The sequence below is a fragment of the Mauremys mutica genome, chromosome 3 (assembly GCF_020497125.1).
Source record: "Mauremys mutica isolate MM-2020 ecotype Southern chromosome 3, ASM2049712v1, whole genome shotgun sequence".
NCBI lineage: Eukaryota > Metazoa > Chordata > Testudines > Geoemydidae > Mauremys > Mauremys mutica.
The window spans coordinates 90,148,388-90,166,591 of NC_059074.1; the positions used below are offsets into that span (position 1 = coordinate 90,148,388).

Consider the following 18,204-nt stretch of genomic DNA (forward strand, 5'->3'; position numbering starts at 1 on the left):
AATTTAGCTACCGACTTCCATTTTGCTTCACTATAAATGGAGTTTCATGTCAGTATAGCCAACACTTGAAGTCTTTAAATCAAGAATGGATGTCTTTCTAAACTATATACTTTAGCTCAACTAGAAGTTGTGGAGACAGAGTTTCACCCAGTAATGGCCTGTGTTATGCAGGAGGTCACACTAGATGATCACAATGTTCCCTTCTGGCTTTAAAAAACTATTAATTTATTTAAATTGCTGTATTTCAATTAAATTGAAAACAAAAGTTATCAGTCATTTCATACCATACCTTAAGAAAGGATATGTTGAGAGAGATGATATAGTCAAGTATTGGGTACTTGACTGTACGTTCAAAGTTTTAAGGGATTTTGCCTTGAGTTCAAGATCCATAATAAATATTTGAGTTCCTTTCAGTGATGTTTTCAAGGCAACAAAGAGGTGTCTTGCAATCCAGTCAATTGCAATAGCTGTGACATTGCGGAGAAATCCATGTTTGAAAAGCTTAAGGGAAATAAGAAAACAGTTAGTACATCGGTTCAGAAAGTAGAATTTTTAATTGCACAGGAAATGTGGACATTTAGAAATTATCAGAGGGGTAGCTGTGTTAGTCTGGATCTATAAAAGCAGCGAAGAGTCCTGTGGCACCTTATAGACTAACAGACGTATTGGAGCATGAGCTTTCGTGGGTGAATACCCACTTCGTTGGTATTCACCCCACGAAAGCTCATGCTCCAATACGTCTGTTAGTCTATTTAGAAATTAGTTTCTGTTTCCTTTAGTAACAAAGTCAAAATACCAAAAAACCATCAAATGAGAAATTTTGACTTTTTTGACAGAAGCAAAAGTTGTCATTTCAAATCAACATTTCAACAGAACATGTTGGTTTGGTTTTCTTAAATCAAAAAATAAAATAAAATAAAATAAGCCATTTTATGTTGAAATGAAAAATTGTTTTATTTCAAAATGTTGATACAAAATGAAAATTATCATCAGGACATCTCTTTTTGGAAAAAAAATGTTTTTCAATCAGCTTTGACATTTTCCAGCAAAAACTTTCAGTGTCAACAAAGCCATATTTTCTATAAGAAAACTTTCCACATAACAACTTTTCAACCAGCTCTAACAGCTACAGATAAAGCAGCTAGACCAGATGAGGATTTTTATCATATTACTAGAAATCAAATAACTCAGTCGTCTACAACCTACACTAAGCATCTCATACAAGCTGACAATAATTAAAGCAGAATGGGCCATGTTTCTAATGCTGTTTTCCCCATTAAAAGTGATTGGCTTGTCAGGCTTCTCTTTTCAGTTTTTATACTACAACAGGGCTCTAATTCATTACATAGCAGGTCCCAAAATAATCTTAATAATATGCATATATTTTACATGCTCCTTTCAAACAAGGAAATACACAACAGAATACCTGAAGCCTGGAATTATTCTGTATGTTCAGAAGAAAAAGGGAATCTTCCTGGATATAATACATTGTCTCATCATTAGCAGTGTAACAGACACCCTTTATATCTCCTTTTGCTGAAAGACTCTGGATGGTCTGATTTCTGTCTATGTCAGTAAAGACCATCTTGTTGGCAGAAATAGTTATGAGAGCTGGAACTGGAAAAAAATCTGGAGGGGGAAATGAAACAGAACAACTGATACCAAACTCTCTGACAAAAATGTTCATCCATCATGATAAAGTCAGGTACTAAACGAATATTAACAGAGGCCCTGCACAAACTGTGTTTGAAACTGCACTAGCCACAAATATGAAAGCATACTTTTAGGATGGTTTTGCATCACGGCCTTCCCCTCACCCTAAGAACCATGTTCTACAATAATTTCCTAGACAACTTCAGGAGATAGCCTAGAATGTGATTCAGCTAGTACAGTTCTCAGAAAAGCATCCCAATTCACAGTGCCCAGGGAAACTGTGAGAACTGTCCTAACCACTCTGGAGTTTAACACAATTGTTGCTTGCATAATTTCAACCAGATGGGGAACTGGGACTAAATGAATAACAATATCTATACAGGAACTTTTACAGCTGAGAGCTGCAAGCACACAAAGGTGCCATTCAAGGTAACATTTGGATTAGTTTCAACACAGTATAATGTGCTGGCTGATGGGTGTATTATACTGCCTTTTACTGGAGCATCATAGCTGCTCGTTGTTTGTGATTATGTCATCCTTCAGTGGACTGTCTACAAAGTGTAAGCCTTGATACTAGCAACAGCTAATGGATAATCTCTGTTCACTCAAAGGATAGAGATTTAGGATTTTTGATGTAGGTCATGGGTTCTAATGCCCCATACTACACATGTGCTAATAAACTAGCAAAGTGTCTGTTGTTTGCAGCTATGGATTTTTTACAACAGCCCAATGAAAAGTTCAAATAATTGTCCTAGTTTGTTACAATGGGAAGTGGCTAGGGCTCAGTATGTGACCTTTGCCTTCATTCGGAGAATAGAAATTTGTGGCTGTTTGCACAAATCATCCATGGCCACTGCCAATCTGAGCTGTATTTGAACCATCGTCCTAGTTGTAAAAGTCTCCATATCTCATTACCAAACACCTGTACTATTGAGTCCACCATGCATTAATATTTGCATTGCAAGAGGTGGTAGCTGAATATTGATACCTGATGAGTTAGCTTCCGCTATATGAGATAGAGGTCCTGGACCTGCCGATGTGAAGGCTTGCACCTGGAGATAAATGGAACAGGAGAAATGTTCAGTAGCAATCTCCACTAAGGCCCCAGTTCAGAAAACACTTAAGCACATGCTTAACAATAAGAACATGAGTAGTTCCACTGACTGCTCACATGTTTAAATTTAAACATGTGTTTAAATACTTTGCTGGATCAGTGACTGAGTGAAGGGAGGCTTCCAAAGGTGGTCTGGGCAATGATAGTTCATCTTGTGTCTACCAACCACTTCTAGGTCCCCAAGCAAAGGAGACAGGCTTTTCTCATTTCAGATAAGAGATCTGGAAGCACTTCTCCTGCTGCTTCATGTTGCAATTCTTCAGCAGGCCCAGCTGCTTCATCCTTGGACTAGGATGCAGCACAGCTCGCCTGGTCCCTTGTGTTTTGAATTTAATGCATTACCAAATCATGCATTATGGGTGTCTCAGTTCTCACTTGATAATGAAAAACACAATGCCATGCTACATTTAAACATGAGTCATCAAAGGCCAGCTGGTACCAGGCATCACCAGAATCCTCACGCTTCTTCAGTGGTGGGGGCTGTCCTTGATCTGTGGAACTAAGTTCTGTTGGGTCTTTGACTCTCAGCCAGCCCAGGATTCAGAGCTACAACTCAGTAGGATCTGCACTTAACCTGCTGCTGCTACCGGGGGTTTGGAAAATGGGAAATTTTCCTTTGGCCACTCCAAGCCTGCGTAATAGTTATGAGAGGTAAAGCAGTATTGCTCTCCACATTACACTGACAGGCACAACAAAGCACTACATCTTGTCATGGTTATAACACCAAATAACCAGATCATCACCTGATTAATTTTCCATACCTGAAACCTCACTGTCAGCCTGGGAAGCACATCCTTGAGCGAAAAGGACATCAGAGAGGTTGCAATGTTGCTTGTGTTCCATTCTGTAAAAGTCTCATTGGTGCCACTTTGATTTACTATTTGATAGTAAATTCTGAACTTTGTTAATGCTCCATTGTCTCTCCTAGGTTTATTCCACCTAAATTCCACTATAGCTCTCTCTTTGCCGCCATATGTACCATTATGTGACACATATATTCTGGGATTTGCAGGGGCTGAAGGAACTGTATTAAAAATACACACAAACATAGGAGAGAACTTGTATTAAAATATGATGTTCGATAACCCCTGCTTTTACCCCTGAGCCTGGCATCTACGATTAGTTTAAGGCACCTAGGCTGCTAAAAAGAGGGGGAAAAAACATTCAGACTTGAATACAGCAACTTGTGCAATTCATTCTTGAGCCTAAAATTGACCTTTAAAAACAATTTGATTTTAAGGTAGAAATGTGAATATTTCATTAAATAAATAGGTATGTGAAGGCATGAGTGTGTGTTCTAATGGTAATTCCAAAACTCCCTAGCTATGACCAGTGATGAGCTGCCAAAATCATAACAACCGGTTCCCTCCTCACCCCAGGAGGAGTCATGGCCCACCCCCGCCCCCGGGACTCCTGCCCCATCCAACCCCCCGTGTTCCTTGACACCCCCCCCCCACCCCAGGGACCCCTGTCCCATCCACCCCCGTTCCCTGTACCCTGACTGCCCCCCGCTGCCCCATCCAACCCCTCCTCTCATTCCTGATGGCCCCCCAGGACCCCTGCCCCATCCAACCACCCCTTCTCTCTGTCCCCTGACTGCCCCTGGAATCCCTGCCCCTGACTGCCTCCCACCACCCCATCCAACCCCTGATCCTTTCTGACTGCCCCACCAGGACCCTTGCCCCTATTCAATCCCCCTGTTCCCTGCCCTCTGACCCCCCAACCCCCAAACTCCCCTGCCCTCTCTCCAACACCCCCTCCCTGCCCCCTTACCGCGCTGCCTGGACGCGGCTGGAGCCGGGAACCCGGGGACGCGGGGCCGGGGCAGGAGTCGCACGGCCGGAGCCGGAGGATGTGGCGGGAGCCGGGCGGCCGGAGCTGGGGAGGGCCGCGGCCAGAGCCACGCAGCCGGAGCTGGAGCCCGGCCGCGTGGCAAAACAGCAGGAGCCGGGCGGCTGGAGCCACGGGGCCAGGCCAGGCTGGAGGGCCGTGTCCGGAGCCAGGCATCCGGGTAGGTGGGGTCGCAGCTGCCGCTGTGCCCGGACCCGCACTACCGGAGCCGGGCCGCAGCCGGAGCCGAGCGGCCGGGGAGGGCCGCGGGGCCGGGGACGCAGGGCAGGGTGGCCGGGGAGGGTCGCGGCTGGAGCCGGGCGGTCGGGGCCCCGGGGTTAGGCGGTCGGGGAGGGTCGTGGCCGGGGACGCGGGGCCGGGGAGGGCCGTGGCCGGGGCCGGGCAGTCGGGAAGGGTAGCGGCCGGGGACGCAGGGCCAGGGACGCGGGGCGGGGCGGTCGGGGAGGGTCGCGGCCGGGGACGCGGGGCCGGGGAGGGCCGGGCGGTCGGGGAGGGTCGCGGCCGGGGAGGGTCGCGGCCGGGGCCGGGTGGTCAGGGAGGGTCGCGGGGCCGGGGAGGGTCGGGGACGCAGGGCCGGGGACGCGAGGCCGGGGAGGGTCACGGCCGGAGCCGGGTGGTCGGGGCTGGGGAGGGTCGCGGCCGGAGCCGGCTGGTTGGGGACGCGGGGCCAGGGAGGGCCGCGGCCGGGGACCGGCCGGGGCGCACGGCCCTCCTCGTTCCCTCTACCCTTACCTCAGCGTCGTCTTCCTGGGCCTGAGCGGGAAGCCTGCTTGCTTCTCAGCCCTCCCAGGCTTCCCGCGCGAACAGCTGATTCGCGGGAAGCAGGGCAGGAGGAGAAGCAGGGCAGAGCATTCATGGCAGGAGGTGGAGGCAGAGCTGAGGTGAGCTGGGGCCGCAGCAGGGAGCGCTTGTTAAATTTAAATGCCCTTTTAGAATCGGTTGTCTCACGTGGGACAACCGGTTCTAAAAGGGCTTCTAAATTTAACAACCGGTTCGCGCGAACCGGTGTGAACCGGCTGCAGCTCACCACTGGCTATGACTGTGACTTCTATGTGTTTTTCATTGTCACATGTGTATTTGATTTTAGCTTGATCAACAAAAACCCACACAATTGGCACTATTCTATACATCAGAACTCCGCTAATGTCAGTGGAGCTGTCCTTATTTACATCACTTACACAGAGCAGAGCATTTGGCCCACAGTCTTTCAAACTCTGCGAAATTGGCATATTGCACCAGTTTTTCCCTGTGCTTTGTTTAGATGCGTTAATTCTACAGTTATTATATTGCCAAGTGTCCCTTTAACTGATTCATCTTTGACCTGACCTGAGTAAAATAAAACACCTACAAAGTAAAAAATGAGTACCATTTCTAAAAACTCAAATAACTGTCTAAAGTATTATATGCGGGATTTTACTGGTCATTTCATAATAAATTTCAGATAATCCAATCTTTAAAATCACAGTCAAGGGAGTGAACATCACCTCAAATGGCTGCATGCATGCACATGTAACAGTGGATTGTCAAAGACGTTCAAGAATGCATACCCGCAGCCTCTGTGATTCATCTCAATTCACAGTGGGCCAACCCTGGAAGTAACTTAACACTTCTTAAGAAAGGCCCAACATCCTGAAATAAATTTGATAGCTGCTTTCAACTACCTGAAAGGGGGTTCAAAAGAGGATGGATCTAGACTGTCCTCAGTGGAAGAAGATGACAGAACAAGGAGTAATGGTCTCAAGTTGCAGAGGGGGAGGTTTAGGTTGGACATTAGGAAAAACTTTTTCACTAGTAGGGTGGTGAAGAACTGGAATGGGTTACCTAGGGAGGTGGTGGAATCTCCTTCCTTAGAGGTTTTTAAGGGCAGGCTTGACAAAGCCCTGGCTGGGATGATTTAGTTGGGTTTGGTCCTGCTTTGAGCAGGGGGTTGGACTAGATGACCTCCTGAGGTCCCTTCCAACCCTGAGATTCTATGATTCTATGAAACTAGGCCTTACTGTACCCATTAAAGATTAGGAGTGAGAGTTGAAAGTCCGGTACCTTCTTCAGGGACTCGAAGGGATATGGATGTCATAGGTCCCTCTCCCCAGTACGTATAAGGAGTCACAGTAAAATCAAACTGCATATAGGGCTCCAACCCTTCAACTTTGTAGGATGGTACAGTCAGATTCCGAGGAGGCAGGCACCGTTCACTATCCACAAACTAAAAAAAGCACAAAACATTTTTCTCCTCTCAGAAAAAACTTTGTAAACATTCCTGATCTTTAACTTTGATTTTCCAAAACACCCATACCAAAATGAGAATAAATTTGTTTTGAATTGTCATAGCTCCACTGAATTTTATGGAGCTGTGACCATTTACACCACCTGAGGATCTACCCCTTTGATTCAAGTGTAACAATAGTTTATCAAATGTGCTAAAATCAAGTGCGAATGAAGTTTATAACTATGGTTCAGGTGGTCAGAGACGTATTATGGTCTACACTCATAAGTTGTTAAATCAAAGTAATTCAAGCAAACTTCTGAAGAGTTAGAAGATCTGTCCATATATCTATAAAAGAAATACACAAAGGCACAATATGGCATAAAAGAACACAGACTATATGTCTAATTTTTATAACTGTCAGTGTCTAGAAGTAATAATTCCAGATAATGGGAAGAAATCTCATGAATACCCTGGTCTGTAGAACCTTGGACTCCACACAGTAGAAGACAGTGCCCCATTCCACAGTTGTGGAAGTATTCCAAAGGATGTGAAAATGTGATGAATTCCCTTCAATCCTAAAGGAAGACTCCAGAATTGAATCTGGAATCACTTTGGGTGGAAAGGAAAAGTTTCCTGTAATCCAGAAGATGAGGAAAAAAATAAGAATTATGAACAATGGGTGGAATTTACAAATCTGCCTACGTTATTTATGAGCACAAGTTCCATTAACTTCCATTAGTATATTATTAATAATAAAACGATTTTGTTTGTTTAGGCCACATCAGTATCATTTGATTCTGCTTCTACTGGTTTATACAGTTATAAGTTATCCATCTCTATTCTGATAAATGTATTAACAAGATATTTGTATTCACATCTTTTCCCACCCAGATGTTAATAACTAAGAATTACAAGCAGACAGTGGATACATTTTTAAAGTTCTGTTGATCAGAAAATCAAATACCTGGCAGAGGTTTAAGTGACCTCTGAGCAAGGGTAAAAGCTGCAAACTCTGCTGGTTGCGAAAAGGGGATGCTAACACTCTGATTGACTTCTTGTGTCGTAATGAACCGGTAGCCATTAATCCAGAACAGCCGTCCACTGTAATACAGCAGTGCACTATGGGATACTTCTGAAGAACTCCATTCTGCAAATTCAGTGACTACAGCATCACCACAACTGTGAAAATAAATATGGCATCACCTAAGCCAAAACTTGCTTTGTAAGAAAAAAAAGATCTATGCAATAAACTTTGATACCTTAAACTTTATCCTTCAAGTTCTCCTTCCCCCTACACAAGTAATAAGAACAAATAAAAAGGTTTTCTTTCAATTCCTGCCCCACCCCTGCACTGAACATTCCTTAGTCTGATGCACCACTGGAGCACCAAATACAATACTTTGTTTATTCAGCTCTTATAAGATGACACCTTTAAAATGAAGTAAACATTTATGCTAAAATATTATAATTTATTCAAAAGGAGACAGTATGTTACCATTTATTAAAGATATCCCCTGCCCTAGACCTGATCCCCCTCCTGCCCTCTGAGCCCCTCAGTCCCAGCCAGAGCACCCTCCTGCACCCCCAACCCCTCATCTCCAGCCCCACCCCAGAGCCCGCACCACCAGCTGGAGCCCACCCACACACACACACGCACCCCAACCCCCTACCCCAGTCAGGAGCCCCTTCCCACACCCTGAACTCCTAATTTCTGGCCCCACCACAGAGTCCTCACCCCCTCACACACCCCAAACCTCAATTTCATGAGCATTCATGTCCTGCTATACAATTTCCATACCCAGATGTGGCCCCCAGGCCAAAAAGTTTGCCCACCCCTGTCCTATAGGCTGGCTGAATGGGTTCTTCCAGTAGCTCACTTGGTACAACTGCTGCCAACAGAGGACACAGAAGTACCAGTCCGGATGCCCACTCAGTGAGCCCAGCCAAGACTCCACATGAAATGGACTTAAGTAATTTTTAGTGGTTCACTCTGAATCCTGTACAGTTGGACTTGCAGTAACTAAGAGAAGCTTTACATATGAAGGGATGCAAAAACGTCATTTAAAACCTTTGGAAGTAGTTTTCCTGTGCATACATGGCACATGCAGAATGCATGGCAAAGTGATATAAAGGACTGACCAACACTCATCTGACGTGACCTATGGAACTCACTTGTGGCTTTGCCATTTGTGAATAATGCAGCCATCTCATATTCATGGGGGTCAAAGGGACTACCATATAACTACTGATTGCTCATGTGAGTAAGGGTTGCAGATTCCATGGAAAGGAGTGTTAATTGCTGCCCTTTATATTTGAGAAATGTCAGGTTTTAAAAATGATCCAGATTCAAGATAATATGGGAAACTGTAACCACTTATTTTCTAATGTTACAAGTCCAACATGAAGATGACTATGACCTCAACTGAATCAAGTCTCCGTATCCATGGTGTTTTTATCACTATGAAAAATTTGAATAACTTCCTGGTAACTCAATACAGAGTTATCCATTAACTAAAGGTGACCATCAATTCTTCCTGTTTATTATTTGCTTAGCACCAACAATGTGTTCAGCGTAGTACAATACACAAAAAATAAAGAGTTTCTGCCTTGAGGCCCTTACAATCTAAAAAGCAGAAACACAGAAGAAAGGATGCACTGGAATTCTGATTGTTCAATGTATTTTGGGGGAAGGGGGGAGGAGAGACACACACAGATACCCTTACCTCTCTCCACAAAGTGAGACTCTGTATAGATTTAGGCACAGGCTATCTTGCACAAGCCAGTAGAGGAAGCCGTCACTGAGATCCAAGGTTAGAGCAACTACCTACAAGACAGAAAAATCCAATCAGTAAAGTGAACAAAATGAATACATCATGGAAAAAATCCCTTCAATTTTGAAAGATATGTTGCTTCATTGTTGTTTATATTATACAGCACCATGGAGAGAATGGCTCTTTACCAGGAAAAAAAAATAAAATAAAGACAGGTCTCTATCACAATGATTTTTCAGTCTAAATTAGACAGAATATAAAAAGGGAGAACAATAAACAAATGATCAGATCCTCAGCTGGTGTAAATCAGTATCATTCTATTGATGTCAGCAGAGTGACACCAATTCTCAGCAGCTCAGGATTTTATATAAAGTGTTTAATTATATTTATAAGCATCTGCTATGTTGCTCATCCCTATAGCACCTGAGTAGCTCAGATATTACTGTAGCAGTATATCAGTTAGTTAATGAACCTTCCATACATAAAGTTGCATAAACACCTCTGGCATTTTAATGTCCTCGGTCCAAAACACTTTGAAATATTCCTCTAAAAAGTGACACTGATTTTCATATTGGAAACCAACACAGTCTCCAATTGTGTTTTTATAATTTGATTTTACATAAGCTATATCACTTCTGGGCAATCAAAAGAAGGACATCTTGTACAGAGTCTGAGCTCACTATTTATGGAAAATGATATGCTAATTAGTTGAAAAAAATTAATTAAGCTTTACATTCAAAATAGCTAAATTTCAGTTAGAGCAGCATGCCATCATTTTTATTTAGTAGTAATCTGAAAAAACATGAGAGTAGGGATAAGGGCCAAGAAGAGCCCTCTAACCTACACTGCACAAAAAAAAGTTGTGTTTTTTTAATTAGACCAAATGTTCCAAACAAATTGTATAATTTCATACCTGCAGTCAACAGCATGTGCAATACTGTGTGCACAAACAATAGAAATAAAAATCTACTAACCTGGTTTGTGAGTGAAAATAAGATTTGCATCCACAAATTAGGTAGCTGGATTCTATCATATGAACACTCAGCTAATTGTGCCTGCAAGTTGTTGCATGCACAAAATTGCAAGTCCAAAATTAGAGATAAGGTTGACAGCACTCTGATATTTTGCCTCGATATTTCCCAACCTCTACTCTCTTGTCAAGTAATAGGTCTATCTCATTTTTTAAAGTTAAGATTTAATTATGGATGTGAATGGAGCATCCATTCTTTTACTCTTCACTAATCAAGGTAATAATTGGAGATATACCAATCTCCTAGAACTGGAAGGGACCTTGAAAGGTCATTGAGTCCAGCGCCATGCCTTCACTAGCAGGACCAATTTTTGCCCCAGATCCCTAAGTGGCCTCCTCAAGGATTGAACTCACAACCCTGGGTTTAGCAGGCCAATGCTCAAACCACTGAGCTATCCCTCCCACCCTTGATACAAAACATGTTGGCATTAGGGAAAGAAAAACAAATGTCATATTGCATACTCTCATGCAATTCCCATCCCATTCCTGTTGATATTGCATATCAGAAAATCAAAGTTTGAATTATTGCTCTTGTAGATTTCCTTTGTAAAAACTACTTTTGGTATGAGAGAGTGTGTAGTCAGATTAGGCGTATATACATATTAATCCTCTTACCTGCTCTCACTGACATGTTCTACATCAAATTTTGTCTTCCTGTCTCTCATGAGCACCCCAGTCTCACATCTATGTTCCTTAGCCATTTTGGGCTCCTTTTTCCCCCTTCCCTTCTCTTTACCACAACTACCTTCTTCCACCAATTCAGGCTTGTCCATCTCCCTCCATTAATACTTACATTAAAGCAAAGAAAAATGTGTACTATTCATAATCAGGGGTCATGCAGTAATTTAACACCTCCCTTTTCATGTGCTACAAAAATAGACAGATTTTTTCCATGGTGTGACAGACATTAATCTCTGAACATGATGTATAGTTGTTATCCTCCAATGTAACCCTATATCATAAGATGCAACATAAATTTAGCCTCTTGAAATAATCCTTGATTCACCATATGTCATGAGGCAGTACTCAACAGGGTTCTGGCACACACTGCATGCAGCATGCTTTGCTGCTCCTTTATAATGTACTGACCTCACAAGCATACTGTAAAGATTAACTAATCAATGTTTATATGGCGTTTTTAACATACTGGGCCAGATCCTCAAGCCGGTGTAAGTCAGAAGTCAATGGAGCTATACACCACCTGAGGGTCTGGGTTATAAAGTGCTATCTAAGTGCTAAGTTTTGGATAAAATAGTTAGCCATCTCATCCCTGCACAGTGAAATACCAAATCAGAGATGTTCTCCAAGACTCAGGTTTAAAGCCCAAAAGGTGAATAGTTATGGATTGTTGAAGATCTTGCAATGACCTATTTAATAGTCTATTAATTTTGTTTTTAAAAAAGTCTTAGTAAATTTCAGCAAAGAATTAGTTATTCATAGAACTAAATTTACCATCTGCAGTTACAATAGCTAGAGGACAATAATAATTATTATTAGCTGTTATATTGTTTGCACTGCGGTAACACCCAAGGCCCCAATCATTGGCACAGAAATGGCGACCAGAGTGACATGACAACAACTACTAAGCAGACAGCTGCAGAGTTGTGGCAAGGGCCTTGACATTGAGGATGAGAAGCTTGAAGTGGATGTGGGGAGCTATTGCAACGATTCAAAGAAATGGATGATAAGGGCAGAACAAATGGAAAAAATTTCTACCTTAAAAATAATGATCAGTCCTTATGCGATAGAGCAGAAGTTGATCACTAGGGATAAATCTGATACAGGTAGGCGCATTACAGGGCATGGGAAATTGACGTCTTCCAGCGAAGAAGCCAGCACTGGCCAGCATCGAAGGTGGGGTGTAAGGCAGGTGCCTGGATGGACCATTGATCCGTTGCACCATGGAAATATTTTTCTGTGTGGCAAAAACTTCTTAATTCTTCAGTACTTAGGATTATAATATGGTTATTGTACTATTAGAATTTGCCATTCAATGTTCTAGCTGAGACCTCTCACACAGAGTGGATGTAACAAAAAAGACCCATAAGATTAACTGAACTTTTGAATTGCTAGTCACCTTTAAAAGGACAAACCCGTTTTGCCCAGTATTTAAGTTTTACATCCTAGAAACCCAGCCAGTTAGTGGTTACCCTCTAGGGAGAGGAAAAATACTTTTAAAAGTTTAAGGATTTCAGGAACTGTGATGAAGGCAGCAGGAAGAAGTCAGTGGATTTGGAAACATCTGGAGTTCAGAAAGGATCTTTGATAATGAGCAGCATCTGTGTAAGACGGGAGCACATCTTGTATAATCCTAAGGAAAAAGCTGTATCAGGAAGGGACACATTTTAAAGAAAACATTTAAGATGTATGCTACAGCAGGTTGCCTTTTTTTGGTATTCTTGAGCTCTTCAATGATAATTTGGCTATGACTAATCCAAGCTCTGAGAACAGGAACTTTTTCCCAAGAGAGTGACTCAGCACATATCATGAAAGAAGGCAGCTTTCAGCCAAGTGCTGATAAATATTCATGTGATGGACCTAAATGTGACTGCTAGTTCACAAAGCCTTTTCATAAGGAAAAAACAGTGCATTTAAAGATTTGCCCCACATCCTGGGCTGCTCCTGAAAAGTGCCCAATGCAGCTGAGAATGGGGGTTGGAAAGGTAGCTTTGAGCCAAATTTGCACTCCCCTAATCTTGGGGCTAATGAGCTTGGGCCAGTCCTCTGGCTGCACTGACTGCCAGTGTCCCCCAGGATCCATTTCTGCAGACAGGGTTTTCCCAGGGCATAGGGTCACAATGCCTTTCCCCCAGCTACCTCAGTGCTCAGATGGCACAGAAATGGCTACTGTGGTTCTGTATCAACTGACAATCCCTTCAAGTAAAAGGAATCCTCAAATGGCCAGATACATCAGCTGGGGAAATGGTAGAAAGCTGCTTTGATGCAATGGAGAATCGGGATCTTCATCTACTTTTTATGTAACAACTTGCTATGGTAAGACTAATTTGTTTGCAAGAGTCAAAACCGACCACTAGAGTAATTCTATTTTGGGAACAGAAGGGAAACTCTGAAGAACACACTGTCCATCTTCTTGCTTACAGACAGGTAAAATTCATGTGAGTGATAGATAGCCTAGTTACTGGTTGTGACACAAAAGCCAAACAGTGGATACAATGTGGGTAGAGATGGCAAAATGAATAGCAGGAAACCAGTAATACAATATTTTGCTCGAAATGTCATTTTAAACACCCAGGGCCAGGACTTCAATGGAACCAAGGTGATTTACACTAGCTGAGGATCTTCAGGATCTACAGTGGTCATTATTAAAATGTCAATAGTTGCCAACAGTTGCTGCTGTACAAGGCTATTTTGAGATACCACAGCTCTGTCAAAATGCAAAATAGCACACGTTCTATGTGATAGCAGTAGGTAAATGGTCACTTTCTAATGGCAGTCACTGAAATTTAAAACTCAATTAACACAAATATTGTTAAATACAGTTATTCAAACTTGTACCTCCATGATGATTACTCAATAAAGTAATAATTGTATGAATTAACCATTATGGTGTAAGTACAAGTTACACCCAATAACAAATGAAAGCTGTATTGTTATATCTGATGTCACAAGCACTAATACTGACTGTATCCTATGCAACTAGACACTAAAACACTCCTTTTTAAATATCAGTCACCTGTTTACCAGAAAACCGTGGCTGCTCTTGTAACATAAGGTAGTGCTCTCCATTCAGTCTGGTGCTTTCCACTGAGTAAGTTGTGGCCCAGTACAGATAGCCATTGATTGCATCGACCACAAGATCCTTCACCAGGAATGCAACATGCACCACAACATCTGTGTGTCCTACCAGCAGTGATTTTCTGTAGATCTGGGGGCAGGTGGGGAGAAAACAGTGTAACTCCTCACACATTAGTTATCAGCCACAGGCATCTGAATACATGTATATGACTATTTCACAGCTATTGATTTCAGTCTCATGTGTTTAAAATGTCACAAAGAATTATGCAAAATTAGTATTTAGTATCTGCTATGAAGTGACAAAAGCAAAAACTAAAACTTCTAATCCCTCTTATCATTCCTTGTTTCACCAGCCTTCTGAGTGGATAAGAGTTCACATCCAGTTTGCACTCACTATGCACAGCTGTAAATTAGGATGTAAGGTAGTGGAGAATCTAGCCCTATGGGTCTCATTTTCAGAAGGGCCTCTGACTTTGCACTCAAGTAATTACAGGTACAATTTTAAGCACTTCATAACTTAGCATTACATTTTTAATGTAGACCCATTTTATACAACTGAAATGGCTAAGCAACTGATTTGTGGGTGCCTAGAGTGCATTTGCAGCTATTTGGGCACACAATATCAAAGTACTACATCAGAGATGACTTCTAAAATCCACCCCTATATTTAACAAAACACCCACAATTTGCTACACAATGTTATAATACAAAGATAAATACAAATGAGATTCAGTTGGCAATCTTTAGCTGAGCACTACGACTATGAAACTATTGTCGGTATATTTTATTTGTATATTTTTGCACCTGCAGTTCATCATCCTGGCTTTAATTAATAACTACATTTCACCTCAAGCCCTTTCCTAACTGGAAAAGGAAATATCTCAATGGAAAGAAAGGTGTAATTGCTACAAGTTGATCTACTATAAAAGGAAAAGGTCAACAGCAGCTCAAGTTATAGGAGGTAATAAACACTTTCCCAAATATTATTTAAATAATCTTTGTTATTCATTACTTTAGTTTATCTTCAGTGCAACACTCTTACATACCGTATTTGCTTTTCCAGCCCAGTACAAATACTGACCCAACCAATCAAAGGCCACTATCCTTGCTTTTTTGATGTCAGATATATGAAACTTTTCAATGGCACCAGCTCTTCTAGTCAGTGACCACATATGAACTTCCCCCGTTGAGTTGCTCCAGTAGAGAGTGTCATTATACCAGTCCATGTCTTGAAGCAAGAAAGAAGGATACTAGCAGCTATTTCTCAAATATGTCAATAAAACTACAATTTTTCAAGAACAATTAAAAATATCCAACCAACCAAGACCTTGTCTACATTAGCGGCAGCATGCAAATACATGTAGCTATATGCCACTGTAAAAGGCAGGATGCATCCACAGTGTGGTGTGTAGCTACATGTGGCAGTGAAAGGCTCTGGCAGGGGGAGGCAGTGGGGAAAAGTCTGACGGCAGAGAGCTACCAGAGCCTTTCCCCATTGTCTTCCCCCTCCCCCGAGCCTTTCTCTGCCTTCCATTATGGTGTGGAAAGGCTTTGGCAGCAGGTGAGCAGCAGGACAGTACACTGAGACAGAGAAGGCAGTGCTTGGGCATGTAGAGAGCTGTGTAAGGTATATACCCTGGGGTTCAGGTGTGTCTTTACTCACTCAAGCAGTGCCTCACTGTCTACACTGCTATTTATACCCATGCTAGGGGTCGTGCAGTGTCTGTACTCTGTCTACACTTAGGGCGTTGTGTATAAGATTGAAACAGGTCAAACCTCCTACAAATGCAGGAACAATGTACAAAGATTGATACAGCTCAGCTCTAAAACTCAATTGATAAGATAGATCATGATGACAATCTCCCTATGTACAGCAATCACCTTACTACACTGACCTCATTTTCATGAGTGTAGCCCCGCTGATTACAATAGCACTGCATTACTTTGTAACACTGGGGTTACACAGCTGTAGAGAGACACCCAGGGAACTTAATTCATCCCTAGTGTAACTCACATTCACGGCATTTCACCAGGGATGAATTTGGCCCAGGGAGTGCAAGGAGCTTCTGCCTCAAGTCTCAGTTCAGTTCAAACTGTTTCACTGCACATTCAAAGTCTAGTCAGATGTGATGAAAGTTCTCGTCTTTCAGTTCCTTTCATCCACTATGGGGAGTTCTGATCAATGCAGATAGGTCCACTACAGGAACACTCAGCCTGAACAGTATTTACCTGAGACATTTCTTATATTAGGAGAGAAGAATAATCCTGGCCCAAAACTATCCAACGGCTGCTTCCAAAGTCCATCGTCCCCCACAGCCAAGATATAAGGTTCTTCTTCAACTGAGAAACAACGAACAAGTTGTAACTACTTATGAATGATACAAACATAAGAACAGCCGTATCGGGTCAGACCAAAGGTCCATCCAGCCCAGTATCCTGTCTGCCAACAGTGGCCAATGCCAGGTGCCCCAGAGGGAGTGAACCTAACAGGCAATGATCAAGTGATCTCTCTCCTGCCATCCATCTCCATCCTCTGACAAACAGAGGCTAGGGACACCATTCCTTACCCATCCTGGCTAATAGCCATTTATGGACTTAACCACCATGAATTTATTCCTGTTCCAGCAACCAGTATCAGAGGCACATTGTGCTAAGGGCTGTACAAAAACATAGGAAGAACTAGCCTCTGCCCCTAGGAACAGCAAATCTCAATACACAAGAGAGACAAAGGCTGAGAAAAAAGAAGTATGTGACACCCATTTTTAGATGGGGAATGGAGGCACAGAGAGATGAAGTGCCTTGCCCAAAGCCCAAAATCTGTGGTGGAGCCACGAACTGATCCCAGACCTCCTGAGCCTCACTCCAGTGATTTAACCCTGAGCCCCTCCTTTCCTCTCCATATGTATTATTCTACATAAGCTACATTTAAATAAATATTTCAACAGTGTACAGGTTAGAGCCATTGTACACATGCTTGCAAAGGGCCTTTTGCATTTCCCCAGTAAGCCACCCACTCCCATTCATTACATGGTGACGGGGATACTCAACTGTTTCCGACGGTGCACCCATGCTTAACCACCTGCCACTGGTGGTCTTCAGATGTCAACCTTTGCACTGTCCCCAAGCACTTTAAAAGAGGTCCCACCTGCTTGTGTCACAATGTGAAGAGTAGGCACAGCAGAGGATTGAACCCCTGGTGTTCCTCGGGTCTAGGCCTTGACAGGTGGAGAGTATGCACAGGACAAGTTTCTCCTTACTGCTCAGTGAAGTAGTTCTTACCTTCTTTTAAAGTGGTGCCCCTAAAAGACTCTGTCCAGGGTCCTTCCCCAGCAGGAGATAGAGCTCTCACTGACACCTGGTATGCTGCGGAGTAGGTCAGCCCTTTCACTGTAAATCTAGTGTCACTGATATTGGAGACAATCCAATCTTCATCAGCACCATGTTGGGCTGATACCTTCACAATGTAAGTCCAGTTCTGCCAGGCGGAAGGACCTGAACGGTGCAGACAATCACATTATTGGACAAGAAACTACTTCAACAGAGGCCAGGAAGACTGCAGTTTTAGAGATCTATTTCAAAGCTGCCAATATCAGAGATATCAGCCAGGAAGAAAATTAAAAACTGGCGCTGCTTTAGTCCCTGGCACCTGGTACATCATGCCCTTCCCAACAACTTAACCGGGAGTGGCAGGCAGTCTCCACAGCTCCAGCTGTGCTTCTAGCACCTCGCGTGTGTGGTAGAGCGGATAGCAGACTTTGCCAGCCAGCAGCTACCATGTGTGACTCTCCATAGATGTGTGACAGTACTGTGATAGCGATAGTTA

The 18,204-nt window shown here is 42.9% G+C and overlaps 1 protein-coding gene across 1 annotated transcript in view; it reads right to left on the minus strand.

Annotated features, from left to right (window-relative positions):
* The window catches only part of ROS1 (ROS proto-oncogene 1, receptor tyrosine kinase), a 96,549-nt gene that overhangs the window by 47,223 nt on the left and 31,122 nt on the right, over nt 1-18,204 (minus strand). Inside the window, exons 12-23 of the mRNA XM_045010300.1 lie at nt 17,661-17,873; nt 16,611-16,721; nt 15,428-15,609; nt 14,320-14,511; nt 9,548-9,648; nt 7,789-8,003; nt 7,309-7,457; nt 6,659-6,821; nt 3,529-3,791; nt 2,642-2,705; nt 1,427-1,629; nt 290-501 (exon numbers count right to left, since the gene is read on the minus strand). Of these exons, the coding sequence (XP_044866235.1) occupies nt 290-501; nt 1,427-1,629; nt 2,642-2,705; nt 3,529-3,791; nt 6,659-6,821; nt 7,309-7,457; nt 7,789-8,003; nt 9,548-9,648; nt 14,320-14,511; nt 15,428-15,609; nt 16,611-16,721; nt 17,661-17,873 (2,068 nt within the window). The remainder of the gene's footprint in view (nt 1-289; nt 502-1,426; nt 1,630-2,641; nt 2,706-3,528; nt 3,792-6,658; nt 6,822-7,308; nt 7,458-7,788; nt 8,004-9,547; nt 9,649-14,319; nt 14,512-15,427; nt 15,610-16,610; nt 16,722-17,660; nt 17,874-18,204) is intronic.